General features: G+C 43.3%; 1 protein-coding gene across 1 annotated transcript in view; it reads right to left on the reverse strand.

The window, feature by feature from the left end:
* Positions 1-336: 336 nt before the first annotated feature.
* ACOT12 (acyl-CoA thioesterase 12) overlaps positions 337-17,167 on the reverse strand; it is a 47,576-nt gene continuing 30,745 nt past the window's right edge. The window contains exons 12-15 of the mRNA XM_019532315.1: positions 10,198-10,331; positions 7,266-7,394; positions 4,813-4,939; positions 337-4,231 (exon numbers count right to left, since the gene is read on the reverse strand). Coding sequence (XP_019387860.1) covers positions 4,082-4,231; positions 4,813-4,939; positions 7,266-7,394; positions 10,198-10,331 — 540 coding nt within the window. The 3' untranslated portion in view covers positions 337-4,081. The remainder of the gene's footprint in view (positions 4,232-4,812; positions 4,940-7,265; positions 7,395-10,197; positions 10,332-17,167) is intronic.

A 17,167-nucleotide genomic window follows, 5' to 3' on the forward strand; every position in this document is an offset into this window, starting at 1 on the left:
TGCCACCACAGCTTCCAGTGGCTGTTCCTGGCCCCCATACTCCCTGCCACCTTGCACTGGGAGCTCTCCAATATCCTCTACACATGCAAGCTCTAGACTCTTCAGCGCTTTCTCAAGTGCTCTACCCTTACCTGCAATGTGAATAAAGCTGGAAATGCTTCTTAAAGGGGCCCTGCCCCAGGTCTGTTCTCAGCCATTAGGACCTGGCATTACTATCGCTATTACAATACATTTACTCCCATTAATATTTAAGCCTAGATGCTAAGCATGACAACATACTGCTGAAAGGAGTTGCTGCTCAATATGCCACCTGTTATAAAACAAGAGGACTCATGGTAAATAATTAGCATCACTTCAGTGATTTTATTCGGTAAATAATTTGTAAAGCATACAAATGTAAAAACCACAATTGTCCAAATGATTTCATAGAGGTATATACAAATATGTGACAATGTGCCATGAAGATGGTTGAAAAGTCTGGCGTAGGATGTGCTGCATGTACTGTAGCTATTATACACAAAAGCAAATGCAAGATTGGAATAAGCAAACACTCTTACTGTTCAGGCAGGGCTTCAGTCAGCCAGAAGCTCCTCTGTGATTGTAAGGTTAGTGGGACGATTTCACTGTGCAGCCTTTACTCTACATAACATACCTGCCTAGGTAAAACCTTAGGTTTAGCTCAACAAATAGCCTTTGATTTTTGCACTATTCAGTGTCACACCTTATTTTTAGATATTTGGCTCCCAGGGTGGAATCCTGTGTTAGACTTGCAGACTCCATACACAATGTTTGGGGAACCAGGCAATCTCACAGATGATGCCTGCAAGCCCACAGAGGCACCTAAACTTTGGCTGAGAATTCCCAAATGGAGAAGTGTTGTGTCTCTGGATAAGACTTCCCAGTGTTGTGCTCTGACCAGCAGGCACGAACATAGAGAGCACTGGTGCTGCCAAGTTTTAAAAGAAAAAAATGACTCCTACACAATTCTCTGACAGAATACACATCCTGGAATGGCTGAGGGCTCTGGCTCTTAAGTGGACGGAAATGGCTACTCGATGAGTGGGATTTAGTACTGTTTCCTTTCCTCAGCATTTCTTCATTGGCCACCTCTAACAGATACATACTGGGCGCATCTACACAGGAGGTTGACTGTGCAGTAGGATAATTAGCTGCATAGTAAACATCTCATCTACATGTCTCCCTAATTGGTTGAAGTAAATTAATTTACTCTGCAGCAGCATAGTACTTGTATTTACTACTTGTATATTTGTATATTACTATTCACAAGTACTATGCTGCTACAGAGTAAAAAACCTCTATAGCAGTGCATGTGCAGATGCTGTTCTGGTTGGGTAGGGCCTGAAGGTGCTTCACTGCACCAAGCTCGCTTTATTTTGTGTCCTAACTGTCCCCATGGGTTGCACACAGGGGAACTGAGCACCTGACATGGGTCTGGAGTCCATCCTGAGGTGTCAGCTGCGTAGGGTGGCCTTTCATGTCCCTTGTTTGGCTAAGTGGCAGTTTTTGAGTTGTGTGAGTGGTATTTTTAAAACTGCACAAGGTGATGACAACATCTATGTGTACCTGGAAACAAGGCCTGGAAACAAAATAGAGGAGAAGGAGGAAGATGCTTTTATATTTTACCCAAACAGCTAAGTGATTAGAGCATCTGTCCCAGAAGCCAGCAATGTGGACACAAGGTCCTTTTTTGCCCAGCAAGGGGCTGAAGTTGAGTCTTTGTTTTTGCTTTTAATGGTCATTGGAAAAAGACCCATGACAGTTCAGTATGAAAGTTTCCACCTCACTAGGAACAAGCATCCATCTCATTAGACCCTAAGATCTTCCCTCTCCACTGGAAAAGCAGCCATCTTACTGAGCCATCTCACTAGTCTCTAATTTACTGTCTTCCTCCTCATCCTCAATATCTTCCACATCTCTCCCTCCAGAAGTGTAAGTATTTACAGGGGGACAGGGAGCTGCAAAAATGGCTCTTACTGCAGTGGTGGCTCATCATGCTGCCACAATGGGCTGGCAGGAACCAGTACTACCCCAGGTGCTCTGTGACTGCCCTGGTCATGCATTGCAATGCCTCTGCCTCCCCCTCCTGGCTGCCTGGGTGAAGCCAGTGACAAAATGAGTACCAGAGACGGGCCTAGCTAATGCCTATGCTGTGGTTCAATTCCTAAGAAGTCAGCGAGGTGCAGATCCAAACTCTGTCTGGATGGGGGCTGGGGGGAGGGAAGGGGTCTAGAATGCAGGTCTTCAGCTTCCTGACTACGTCCCCTGGACAAAAACATGAGAGAGGCTTCCTCCTCCTCCTCAGTGCAACACCTGTTAGTTGTGGCTCTCAGGATGCTGCTTTTTTTGGGCCATGGATATCAGTACATGTCCACAAGGGGTGTGTGCAAATAGCCATGTACAGACCAAGCAGCACCTTCAAGTATAGTGTCAGCCTTTAAAGACCACAGAGGCATAGGGAAGAAGTGGGGTGGAATCTAGGTGGATTGTGGGAAAGCAGAGAGATGCTTCTGACAACATATTCTCCAAACTGAATGCTTTTCCCACACTATACTAATGGCATTTAAAGCCTGAGTTCCACTTGGCTGATAACTTCTACCTTACTTTGAGAAGACTGTCTGGACGGACAGCAAATACCTGCTGCTAGCATCACTCTTCAAAAGGGTGAAGTCTCTGCCAGGAGTGCAAAGGCTGATGGAAGTAAAACAGCTACAGTAAGAATGAGGAGGCTGGAGACAAAAAGCCATGGTACTGTAGGGGCTGTCCCTGTGAAACCTAAGTCTAGGACCTCATACATGCAGGAGGCATTCCCCAAGACCACATAAAATGAGGCTCAGGGTATCCTATTACTTTGTAACCATGTCCTTGATCCAGTTGCAACTGAAATCAGTAAGACTATTGCCATTGACTTCAAAGGGAGCTGGACCAAGAATGAACCAATCCATCATGCCAGGAGTATCAGTCCTTAGGTGGCACTGACATGAGACCTAGTTTTTTACCATCTAAATTCATTAAAAGACTTTATTCACCATATGACTTGATTACCTGCACTTATAATAATTTTTTTAACAAAATAGATCAGTGCAAAAAAAAAAAAAGAGGCCTTTAAAACCAGCATTCTTTTTGAGCTATAATTTAACTTGGCTTGAATTCTTGGTGTACTATTTTTCCACACTTCTTCAATGCGTAACAATAATAATAGCACCAAGCTCTAACACTTCGTACCATTAGCCTTCAAAGTGCATTAGAAAGGAGGCCAGCATCTTACCATTACTTTGGTCCAGAACACATTTTTGGAACTGAGTTTGAAACCCTTCCAAAAAAGATATTTGTAGCAGAAATCATGACAGCCCTCTCTCTGACTGGAGCTGCACAGTAATTTATGAAACTCTATTAAGAACAACAGATATAGTAAATACCCACTATTAATGAGCAAGGGAGTAAAGTGCAATTATAATTCTTAGTGGAGAAGACAAGCTAATACAGTCTTCTTTGCCTGTGCAGTATCATATTTTTTTACTTCTGGGACCAGATTCTCCACTCCCCTGCATCTTGTGCAAGTAGTTATATGTGTGCAAAGTGGCTATGTAGTCAAAAAAGCAGCAGATTATACTCACTTTTTCACACATGTCAATACCAAACCAATATGTAAGGTAGTGGACAACCAGGCCAGAGAGTATGATGCTTCCTGTTACATGAAAAATGTATGCATTTACTGTCATAAGAACTGATTCAGTTCCATTAGGTCTAATTTGAATTGCTCTCCTATTTTATAACATCCTATGCAGTTGAGTCCTGCCCTTCTCTACACCTGTGGAAGGCATCCCCAGAGCCAAAATTTACCCCCTTTAAATGTATAAAGCTGAATTTACAGTTTAATCAGACCAATCCAATGGGAGTTACAAGAACTCAGTTACCCTCAGCATCAGGCCCTCAATTAGCTGTGTAGCTCAAAGTAAATATTTCATTCTGACAGAGATGCAGATATTGAGACTGATTGTGCATGCATGCAGGATTGTAGAAACGTCTGCTGATATTATTTAGAGCTCTCATGTGATTTTACTTAAAACAAAGTACTGTTAATCTTACTCCTTTCCGACTCCAAGAACCTGATGCACTCAGAAGCAGTGTCCTCAATGGATTTTGATGAGCCAGTGAGATTTGCAGCAAAGTAAGGCAGAACACCAGATGTCACTTGGTTAAAGTAAGACACCTGTTTAAACAAATACACATGAAAAACTAAAAACTTGCAGGATGTGACAGTCATCTTCCCAAAGCCCCTCATCAACATCAGTGCCCCTCCCCTCCCCCTCCAGATATTTCAAGGATGAAAATAAATGCACTCTGAAGCTGAAGGTAATATTAACTGGAAAAACATCCTCCTTAAAAAAACACGCAAGTTATCTTAATGTCCTCACTTCAGTCAGTGCCTCAATAATACAGCTTTACAGCACGGTACAGAATTTGAGTCATCATCTCTAAATAGTTAAATACATTTTTTTTTAGCAACACAAATGTTCTCTGAAGAAGAATCCATGGTCCAGAAAAGGTACCTGAACATTTTTGTGTTTGTTCCTATGCTATAACCTTTTCTTTGAAGAGAACACAAATGTATGAAACTGATTTGGAGAATAAAACATATCTCACCATCCACAGTAAGTCAGACCTTTAAAGCATTTGGACATCAAACCAGCCCTTTTGTTGTGTTACTGGCCTGTTTCAGACTGTTAATTTGAATGTGATAATGCATGTTGAGAGAAAATACTGCCGTGGTTTGTAAAGCTACTCACGTACCATACAGGAGTTGTCACCATCACTATAGATCTGGAATCCTGCACATCGGATTTCACTTCTGCAATGGCTGGGAGAAGGTGGCATCGTTTTTAAGGTCACTGACCTCACAGCTATTACGTAAGGGTCACTGGAAGGGAAAAGAAGCATCTCTTCAGCAGGGAGTGCATGTGTGTATGTGCATGTGTGAGACTAGAACTGGAAAACTCAAAGTGCTTTTTTTAAGGCATATGAATAACCATAACAAGCATACCATTTTATGTAAAAGATACATTAAATAAGTTAAAATTTCAGCTCTCAAATCAGCTCATATAAGATATCTGCTGGAAGTGCCTGATAAAGTTGACATCAACTGATTTTGAATCAGATCTGAAAGGACGCAAATGTTTTTCTATGTTCTTGTGAGAAACACCATAACACTTCTTCTTGACATAATAGCCGCTCTAGAAGAGCAGTGATGGCTGCAATTGCTCAGATGAGGTTCTTCATTTCTACTTAATACAGTTCAGTCTTCATGCCTTTCAATGTGAATGAAACACCACAAAAGAATGAGTTGTGCTGATTCAGCCATTCCCCCAAGGCCATTTCTGAATGCCGTGCCTCATGTTTTCCAGCAGGTCGGTGTCCTAGCCTAGGAGCCTCAGCTTTACTAGGAAGTCCCTGAAGGGCTCAAAACCTGGAAAAAGCTCCTGCATGGCACAAAGCATCCAGTTCTAACATCAAAAAACCCTTCTGCTATCTATGCACATCTTGAACGTAAAATAGCTGAATCTGTGTATTCCTTCAGTTGAGCTGTAAGGTAGCCTATGTAAGAGATGTGAGCCTACATGGCATTTGGATGGGCAGTCTTATAAGAAGTGGAGCTTACTTCTATTTTCTATAACCAGAAAGCATACTCAAAGGTATTGCAGTGGGTCACTATACTGTTCATTAGACGCTATGGCAAACAACACTGCAAGAAGCTCAAAAGACTGCAAGCCCAGTACAAAAGACTCCAGGGCCCAGTATAAGCCAAGTGCCACCCTCTGTGGTAAAGATAGGGCCTGGATTCTGAGATACAGCTGTTCAGTGATCCACCCGGGTTATCCTCACTTTATAAACATTACTGGGGATAACAAGAGCCAGGGGAAGGTGGTAATGAAGACAGTGGGTGCATCTACATGTGTGATTACTGGAGAATACACTAATTACCGCTGCAATAAAGCATCACAGTCTACATGTGAGCTGGTATTAGAGTGCAGTAAACTAATTAGCTCCACCATAAAATAGTACTCTCTCTGACAGGATTCTTATCCTATGGCAGGATACTTTATTATGCTGAAACGCATGTGTAGATGCTGACAAGGGATGTACATTGTGACTGGTCAACTCAGTCAACTGGGGGCCTGCTCTGCCCTGGCTTGAATTGCTGCTGTCCTGGGTGCATATGTAGACACTGCACCTGGGAGTAGTTAACTTTGGTGTAAACTACTCCAGAGTTTATTGTGTCACATTAATTCCATGCACCCAGTGAGACTGAACCGTGAGGAGAGAAGTCACTTACATTTTATTGAAATATTTCTTTTCCTTTCTGTTTCGTCTTTGGCTACAGGGTGGATATACTCAGGGCCTGGGAACAGACTTTATCAGGGTCTCTCTCCACTGTGAGGATAGAGATGACCTTCAGCCCAAATGGAAGTACCTCAAAATGAGGAATGGTAGTGAATAAAGCAGACTAGAACTTCTCCTGTGACCTAAAAAGCATAACCACATGAGTGGTCTCCATTGTGCAAATGCTAGCAGTTACTGATCAGTAATAGAGGGAAATAAGAGATGTCTATAAAAAAGTGGTGACCAGAAGGTAAATTAAAGGTAAACACATCACACCAAAATAGCCAATGAAATTAAAACAGTAAATATAAAACACGCCACAGGGTTTTTTGACACAAGTTGTGGTAAAACTTACTGCTAACACACATTACTGAATCCAAGAAAATAACAGGTTTCAAGAAAGGAACAGATATTTATACTTGAAAGGGAACATCCAGAGTTAAGTGAAATGTAAGATGTGACCCCTCATGCTCAGGAGCACAAGCTTATCTCTCCCTTCCTGGTGTTAGAAAGAAACTTCTTCAACAAGCACTTTCTTTCACATTATGCACCTTCTTTTGGCCCAGTGCTAGCAGCCACTGTCAAAGACAGAATACCAAACTATGATATATAGTCGCCCGGCTTTATCTCGCATGGCAGTTTTTAAGTAATTAACCTGTTCCTATATTATGATGCAGAGGAACTCTGGAACCTACATTCAGCCTAAAGTCATTAAAGAAACCAGTAGCCCATCCAGATTCTCAGAGGATACAATAATATGTTTATTACTATCATTTATCTTGGACCTGTCTTCTCGATACACATGATAATCAAAACTGATAGCTCTGAAGCATTAGCAGCAGTTAAGCTTCAAATCGTGTACTCACCCAGGCTTACAGGGCTGTCTTCGTGACACAAGGACTAGAAAATCTTTGGGTTTATTGCCATTCACTGATGGAGATGTTATGTAATATATTTTTTCATCTTCATTCACAACTTCTATGACCTCACAAGTTCTGCAAGTATATTTGACATGGGGTAGTTAGGACAGTTCAGTGCCTGAAGGATGCACTAGGTTGTGTTATAAAACACTGCCTCAAAAGGCACATTACCATTGTAAAGCTGAGTGTACAGCTTTTGTTCAGATTACTAGAACAGTGTTAAAACAAGACTGGAAACATGTTCGTAGTTCTTTCAGGTTGGGTTTGAATTATGAAGTGCAAGAGCTCAGAGAAGAGGTCAAGTGGAACAGAGAGTGGAAGAGCCTGCTTCTCTGTAATTCCTCATCTGAAACGACCTCTGTCCCCTTCCTTCCCCCTCAATCTGCCTAAAATTTGGTGAAGCTCCCAGGCAGGATGCTGTGTGGGAAATTACTAAAAACAGCTCCCTTCCATATTGCTAGCTCCTCTTTGGAACAGCATCAAACTGCATTTCACTGATACTACCTGGGTGTTTCCATGTTGTCCTAGTACATGGCATACACAGAAAAAGCAAAGCCCCAGGGGAGTGTTCCCCTCAGATATCTGTTTTCCTGATTAATGGAGATTTTAAAACAGTAGCTGAAAAGCTGCTCTTGTGACTAGAAATTTTTTTCCTGAAACTTATAGGCCAGGATCAAACTGGATTTCTAAAGAACAGCTCCTCAGCATGTAATAAGCAGAAGAGCCCCTAAGGTCTTAGGGGCCTCTAGACACCCAGAACTTGAATCTATTTTGGTCTTTTTCAATGCAGAAAGAGCATGTGACAGAGTGTCTTGGAACATTCTCTTTGATGTTTTGCATAAATTTGGATTAGATGATCTCCTTCAATGCAATCAAAATGTTATATTCTGATTCAAAAGGAGCCGTGCTAGTTTTAGCTTGGTTTTAATCAAAGTTGCCTAATACTTGTCTCAGAAGAGCCACCTGGTAAGAGATACTTTTTTTTGCTCTTTTTTCTTAGATCTTCTAGCCAGTTACCTTTGAATTTTGCCTTCAAGCATTCATTATAAAACAAAACTATCAAACCTGCTTTTACACAGACAATAGTTTTTTTCATCCCAACTCCTAATGCTTGAGCACTAAGGATTATAGAATCAATAAACTATTATTGCCAATAAACAAGGCTACATACTAGTTATAAGAAACCTGAAACTTCGGGTATGATGCTGCATTTCTTCAGATACTTCTTTTTCTTGGGAGAAAAACTGAGCCAAGTATTTAGGCATGCAAGTCTTCAACAGTTCTGTTCATTGTATAATCAGAATATTTATTTTTTAAAAACTACCTTTCCAGCCACAATGAATCACTGGAAAACACTCTCCTTTTGCTAAGGTGTAGTCGCCTATTGAAAATGATACTGCATCAACCTATTTTATATCATCTCCCACTACTTCCTATACTACATTATGGAAGGGACCTTTAAGAAAATAACCAGTGTGCAGTGCTCATTTGAGAGGTGACTCAAAGATTGCTCTTAAACACATAAAACTTCTTTCATATTTAGGAAGATATGAGTTCCCTGAGCTCCAACTTGACAGTGGGTGTATCTATACAAGATGCTTCACTACACAGTAGGGCAAATTACTGCATAGTGAGCATCTGCATCTACATGTGCAGACCCTTACTGTGCAATAATTTGCTCTACTCAGCAGTCAATTGTGCTCCATGCAAATGCAAGTTGCAAATTAACTGCAGAGTAATTAGTGCACAGTATGGCATGTGTAGACAGCTGATCAGGAGCAAGTTTGCAACAGGGGGGGTGGGAGATTGCTTTCTGCCCCTGGGAGCTGCTTGCTGCTGGGGTGGGCTTTGCCACTTGAGCCCAGTTGGGGACAACATCCCCCTGCCTCAGCAGCAGGGAGCTCCCAGCCCTCGCACTATGATCACAGAGCTGGGGCAGGGAACTCTCTGCATGGGGAGAGTTCCCCACCACAGCCCTGGCCTGTGCAGGGAGGCCTGCATGTGCAGCCTAGAGGTGGCTGGGGACTGTCCTGTTTTGGGATTCCTCAATGGCAGATCGGGGCAGGGGGCTGGGACCTGCCCCTCCCTTTCAGCTCTTTCCAAGCCCCTTGCCCCTATCAGGGAGGCAAGGCTGGGAGCTCCCTGCTGCCAGGGCAGAGGGACATTGTCCCTGAGCTCACCCAGGCAGCAGGCAGTTCCCGGGGGCAGGAAGCAATCTTCCAGCCCCCTCTCCTGGCCCCATGATCTCTGCCAGCCCCTGGGCTAGGACCTGGGTGGAGCTTAAAGCTCCACCTGGCTGCTGCAGACAGCTAGTGCAGAGCCAGAGGGGGTGGGAACAGACTGTTGCCAGAAGCAGCAAATCTGCTCCCATATGGACGCACATGTAGATGCTAGCCCAAGGTAAACCCATCCAGTAGCATTTGCACATGTAGATGCACCCAATGTTGACATTCACCTGTGTCACACTGTGAATTGGCAAGATGACACAAACATGCTTAGAGCAGACTATGAGGGAGCAAACGGTTCTACCTCATTTCTTACATGGCAAATGTACAATATTACCTATCCAACACCCTTTGATATTCTCCAGGTTTAGCATATAGAGTCTTCCTTGCATTGTTACGGAACAGCCTGTGGTTCAGGTCACTTTATTATCAATGCCAATTATAAACCAGGGTTAGAAGAAATTAATTTTACTATGGGTGGGGGGGAAACACTCAGGCTCTGATTAATGGATCTTTAAAGTCATATTATTGCAGCTACTTCTCTTTAAGTAGCTATCTGTAAACTTAGGTCTCTGCATCACAAATGATGGCATCAGAAAAGGTCAATAATGAGCAGAGTCAAATAATGCTAGAAAAAATGTAATTGCTCTTACAAGTAATGTTTGTCCCACTGCGGGCGGAGTCTGAAGTCAGACAGAAGGAAGAATGCTAGATCTGATGGTATCTCCACTTGCATTTCTATTTTGATTGACAAGATGTCACTCTCCTCATGAGTGAATATTTTTATCTGAAACAAATGAACAACATATTAAAAATACAGAATGGTGAATATGAATGGGCAAATTCAGCAGCTTTCACTTGTCAAGAGAACATGCAAGGCTGTATGTCTGATGGGTAGAAAGCTGAAGATAGGTTTTAGTTTATAAATCAATTTTATATTAAAAATACTGTATATTCATAAGAAAAAGAAAGAGAGATTACCTGGTAGTCTAACATGGTAATAAGGTTTTAATTGCAGGATTAGGAACAGTTGTGACAACCTGAATCATAACTGCCAATAAAACCTCTCTCCTACACCATACTATCCTGTATACTATTACTGCTGGATATAGTACAGAAAAGCTGTTTCACAAAAGTTTTACATTTTTAAAATTGGTTTGCATTCTTCCAAACCATGATGCCAGGTCACCTGTACAGGGCCCAGAGCATATACAAGAGAGGGCCCAGTTCCAGTGTCACTCCCAGACAACAGTAGACCTTTTATGGCACAGAAGAAAAGTATTTTTGAAAAGCATTGTCATCCTGCATAGCAAGGGATTCACAATACACATCTGTATATTTACACACACACACACACACACACACACACACACACACCCCCCCTACATACAGGACTGGTGGCAGAGCTGATCTACTACTCAGTAGGCATGTCTACACATGCATTTATGCTGGCTTAAATTTACTGCACAGCACGTGGGAATAGGCTGACGTCTACATGTGCAGGGGTTAAAGCGCATTAACGCTATGTGTGCACTGACTTGGGACTAAAGTTAATCCCAAATCAGTCCACACACACAGTGTTACCATGCAGTAAGACATCTACATGTGTGTTACTGCACAGTAACTAATTGGGTGTAAATCTGATACCTGTACAATGCAGGTATCAAACTTACACTCAAGTCGGCATAAGGCACCATATTTACTGTGCAGTATGGGAGTGCACATGTAGATGCATGCACATACTGTGCAGTAATTTTAGGTACTGCGCAGTAAATACACGTGCAGACATGTCCAGTATATGCACAGGTGGTGGTTAGCGGAATGACCTTCAGAGAAGGTCAGCTATGAAATAAGCAGGGCTAACTCTGACGAAAAAGCAGTTATGGACCAACAAGCAGCAGCACCACCAGGATGTGATGAGGACAGCAGGTAGCAGCACTTTTCCTCTTGCAAAGCCACATATATCCTTTGACAGTGCTGAGACATGGTGAGTACAGGTTGCCATTAGAATAAGCCTGCCCATGCCCAGTCATGGGTTTACAGGTCCTTAGTGGTGGAATAGACAGAAGATGTTAGAATCTCAACAGCTGTGAAAGCTACAGTGGAATGAGATCTCCAATCATGAAAGCTGTGTGCCCCCGCAGGCTGGGGGGGCATGGCGAGCTCCCACAGGTGGTGGTGGCGCTGTCAGTGGTGGGAATGTAGCGGCAGTGAGCGGTGAGCTCCCGCAGGTGGCCATAGCACTGTCGGCAACAGTGGGGGGCAAGCGCTGACCAGCGGTTGGCGACCACTCACAGATACCACCAGAAATTGGGGACCACCCGCAGATGCTGGCGGAGGTGTCAGTGACGAGGGGAGGAAGGGTGGTGAGCAGTGACTGCCCACAGGTGCCACTGGCAGTATTGGCAGTGCTTTTTGCAGGGGGTGCACCCACATGCACCCCCTATGTGTCGCCAATGTCTTCAATTGTCCTGGCCTCCTTGCCATTAGATCAAAATCCCATTTTGTCAAGAACCTTGTGGAAGCTGATGTGCAGCAGCTTCTCCGTGATAAAAGAAATTATGTGCAGGCGTCTTCCATGGAAACACCTTTGCCAGCACACCTTCAAGTTCTTTGGTGACCAGATAGAGATGACTGGGAACAAGACTGTGAGGTATGGAACCTCCTAATCATGAACTGGCATAAACACAGGAATGACAAGAAGGTCATCTCACACTTGAATAAGGTAATCAGGCGTGAGATTTGGCAACTGTAACTGCAACTGCAACTGAGCAGCCCTCTTCAGGATCTGCTCTGCTCATGCCACATGGGAAGGAGGCTAGAAAAGGTGCCCTAAACATATTCTGACTACCTTTTTCTTGACTGGATAACTGCATCCAGTGGGACCACCTTTATTGTGATCAAAATCATTCACTTTTGGTTTCTGGAACATTAGGACCCTCTTGGACAATCCTAACAGTGAATGCCCATAGCACTGCACCACAGTTGTGGCTTAAGAACTCAGGTGACACAACACTGATTTCACTGCACTGAGCAGGAGATGGGCAGCTCAAAGAATAAGGAGGCAGCTATACTCTTTTCTGGAAGGGTAAGCAGGGAAGAGAATGCCAGCTTTACAAAGTTGCTTTTTGCCATCAAAAATGAATTTATAAACCAATTCAATTAGTTCCTTATTAGAATTAATGACTGCCTCATGACTCTCTGTCTTAAATTGTCAGGGATCCAATATGCCACTGTCATCAGCGGATATGCTCTGACTCTTGATGCTGCTGATGAAACCAAGGAGGAATTCCATGCCAACCTTGACCAAGTCCTTTCTGGCATTCCCGAAGGAGACAGACTAATTCTTCTCAATGATTTCAACACCAGAGTCAGAAGGGACTTGGGCCTCTGGAATGGAACCAGTCACAAGGAAGGAGTGGGAAAGGTCAGCTCCAAAGGTATTCTCCTCTTGACCAAATGCACAGAACATGGACTCACCAACACCCTGTTCCCCAGAAAACAGGCACAAGACATCATGGCAACACCCATGGTCCAAGCATTCTTACTTGATGGACTACATCATTGATCATGCCTGAGATTAAAATATGTCTGCATCCCCTAAGCTATACTAGGAGCTGACAACTGCCGGACCAATCATTGACTCACCCACTTGATTATGTCATTCAAACTGGCTCCTAAATGATGGCTACAGTAGAAGCAATGCTGACAGAAAATCAGCGTTGAAGAACTCAAGGACCCAATCAAGCAAGACCTCTTCCACCAGTTCCTCAACGGAAAACTGGCAAATTCAAATCTACAACAGTGGGGGAATGTCGGTAGCACTTTGGGTGCCTTTAAGTCCACTGTCATCAACACCTGCAAAGAGACACTTGGATTCTCTACTAGGAAACATCAAGACTGGTTTGATGAGAATGACTAAGAGATCCAAGTGTTGATCGACTGCAAGGCTTTTGTGCTTGGAAGAATCTCAGTGTGGGTTTAGGGCATCAAGAGGCACAACTACCATGATCTTTATTGCTTGCTAGCTGCAGGAAAAATGTCAGGAATCTCTCTATATGGCCTTCTTTGCGTCTGTCAAATGAGAAGCGCTGTAGAGCAGGGATGTAAAGCAGGTTGTAGAGCATACTTCTGGGGGTACTTGGGAAGGCCTTGGGGGTACTCAGCAGTGGGCACTGCTGCCATTTCTGCCATTGGCACTTCTGCTGCTGAGACTTCTGCCGGTGGTGTGTTGCTGGCACACTCGCTGATCACCCCCCAGCTTGTCAGCCAGCTGCTGGGGACTCCCCCCCACTCGCTGATCAGTCACTGGGGGACCTCCTCCTCTCCCCGCTTGTTGACTGGTCACCAGGGGACTCCTTCCTTCTCAACTGGCTGCCAGGGGTACACTGACTGAAAAAGGTTGAACCCTGCCGTGCAGGATCTTTTTGAAGTATGCATGCTCACTGAAATTTGTCACCATTCTTTGCCTGCTCCATAATAGTATGCAAGTGGTGTTTCTAAATAATGGATCTATCATAGATCCCTTTGAAATTCAGACAGGAGTTAAGCAGGGCTGCATCATTGCTCCATCACTCTTTTCAATATTCCTTATCACTATTCCAGTCAGAGTGGAGCTAAACTACCAAATGGATTGTAGACTGTTAATTTCAGCTGATTCCAAGTCAAAACCAAGCCACCACAATCTCAATCATCAAGCTCCAGTACGCGGATGATACTGTAGTCTGTGTTCACTTGGAAGCAGACCTTCAGGCAATCACTGTCATCTTTACCGAGGCAAAGAAGAAAATGGGACCTAAGCTTAACATTCAGAAGACTAAGGTCCTCCATCAACAAGATCTTAATGAGCAGTCCCCAGCTCCAATAATTCAGATTCATGGTGAGACTCTGGAAAACTTTGAGTATATCCTATACTTCAGAAGCCATCTCTTGTAGAAGGCTGACATCAATGAAGAAATTCAATATCACCTCAAATGTGCAAGTGCAACCTTCAAACACCTGAGGAAATGGGTGCACAAAGATTGCAACATCAGATCCAAAACCAAGCTCATGGTTTATCAAGCAATCATGATCCCCATCTTACTGTACACAGCTAAGATGTGGACAACATATAGGAGACATCTCAAGCTGCTGAAGAAGTACCATCAATGCTGCCTGTGGAAGATCCTTCAAACCTAGTGAGAAGACAAATGCACCAATGTTAGTATCTTCTTGCAAGCAAACACCGCGAACACATAGGCGATGTTCATTCAACAGCAACTTTACTGGGCTGACCACATCATCTGAATGTCTGACTCCAAGTTCTTGAAGCAAGTTTTATCTTCCTAGCTCAATCAAGGCGTATTCTCAGGGAGAGGGCAGAGAAAGCGCTCAAGGATGTCTTGAAGGCCAGTTTGAAAAAATGCAGTATCAACATCACATCATGGGAGACTATTGCCCATGACTTCCCTGAATGGAGGAAGAGTCCACTGTAAGAGTCTGCTCAATACTTTGAAACCTTAGGATGACAACAGGAGACGGAACAGGAACAGCAGAAACAATGTGTCACGGACTGTGTCAAGAACCCAGAGCCATCCACCCTTTGTGGAAACATATTCCCAAACTGCAACAGAGTCTGTTGGTCCTAGATAGGCTTTGCCAGACATCTTCAGACACACATATAAAACAATCATGAAAGACAATCATCCTGGACTGCGAGGGATTGCCAATGATGACATACTGGAAATATAGGAAATATATGATTAGATGAAAGTATCTTAATTAATGATTTAAACAATGGGACTGAGTTCATGCTGAGCAAATCTGTGGATAACACCAAGTTGGGTGATATTGCAGTTACTGCAGAAGATAGGGCTAGGATACAGAATGACCTGGATAGGCTGGAGGAATTTAAACTACAGTCATTCAGATGCGATTCAGAAAGGACAAGTGCAAGTCCTGAACTTGGGATGGAATAATTGCATATACAAATATAAAGTGAGGAATGACTTGCTAGGCTGCATACTGCATAGAAAGACCTGGGGGTTACAGTAGACCACAAGCTGCACGTGAGCCAACAGCATACTCTTTCTGCAGAAAAAGCCAGCAGCATATTAACAAGAGTGACATTTACAAACCAAGAGAAGTGAATCTTCTGCTCTGTTCAGCACTGTTGAGGCCTCACTTGGAGTACTTTGTCCAGTTTTGGGCCACACTTCAAGAAGGAAGTGAACAGTCTGGAAAAATCCAGTACAGAGCAACAAAAATGATTAGGGGCTTGGGAGGCTAGATTTATGAGGAAAAGCTGAAAGAACTAGGGTTTTTTAGTCCGGAGAAAAGAAGACTGAGGGGGATTTGATAACTGTCTTCAAAAACCTGAAGGGCGATTACAGAGTGGATATAGGTGGATTTTTCTCTCTGGCCATAGGGGACAGGAGTAGGAGCAATGGCTTCAGGTTTTAGTAGGGAAAATTTAAGATGGAGATTAGGAACTTTCTGAACATGAGGTTGTTTAAGCATTGGCACAGGCTAACTTGATAAATTGTGAAATCTCCAGCTTGGGAAGTTTTCAAGAGCAGGTTAGACCGATGCTTGGCTAGAATGGTTTAGTCAGGGATGATCCTAACTTGAGCAGGGGGGCTGAACAAGATGACCTCATGAGGTCTCTTCCAGCCCTGTTTACTATGATCCTATATACGTGTGTATATGTGGAAATGGCAAAAATAAAGTCTTGACCTCTACACAGATTTTTATCAATTTGATAAAAGTATTCGAGACAACGAGCTGAATTATAATTTGATGGCTTATAAAAAGACTCACTTTCTTGAACCTCTTTACACTGGTTTGAGACAACTCCATGACAGTAGGGTAAAGGTTAGTAGTTTTTTATCTGACCCCTTCTCTGTGACTATCCTGAACAAGGCAACCCATGACCTGAATGGGACATAGGGATGTGCTTCAGAACTGCTGGAAGGCTGTTTCATCTCTCCAAACTATTCACTGGGGCAAAAATTGCCCAAATGACTAAACTTATATGCTTATGGCTGTAACAATAGCTAGCTCTAGGTCATTTTGCTGCATCTGCAACCATCCTCTGGAAGAGTGTATGGTGCCCCTCTGATAAAATGGAATTCTGGTTGTTTGTGAGTTCACTTAGCAGCATCAGCAGCACGACTGCTCACATCACCAGCAGTGAGTATGGTGTCAGCACGGCATCAAGCTTTCCACCAAATTAACAGTGTACAGAACTGTCATGCTTGTCATGCTACATGACAGTATGATTGGGATGCGAGGCTCAGACATTGTTCAGAAGTCATACTTTGTCAACTGGAAAAGCTCTACCAGAAATATCTTCAGATCCCACTCCAAGTGAGGGGATATGACAGTATCATCAATGACAGAAGTCCTGCAGAATGTTGACTGCATCACCAATGAGATATTAATAAGGCTTAGCTACAATGGTCTGGATATTTGGCTTGGATAAACAACATGTATCCCCATGCGTACGTGTGTATGCACATACCAATTTTATGTGTGTATATATTCACTTTCTTGAAGAGAAGAATTACATTGAGCCCCAATATAAAGTCTGAGCAAGCTGGCAAGATAAGCCTTACACCTACAGTCTGGCATGTGAATGGATCA

The sequence above is a fragment of the Crocodylus porosus genome, unplaced genomic scaffold (assembly GCF_001723895.1).
Source record: "Crocodylus porosus isolate Cpor-Errol unplaced genomic scaffold, CroPor_comp1, whole genome shotgun sequence".
NCBI lineage: Eukaryota > Metazoa > Chordata > Crocodylia > Crocodylidae > Crocodylus > Crocodylus porosus.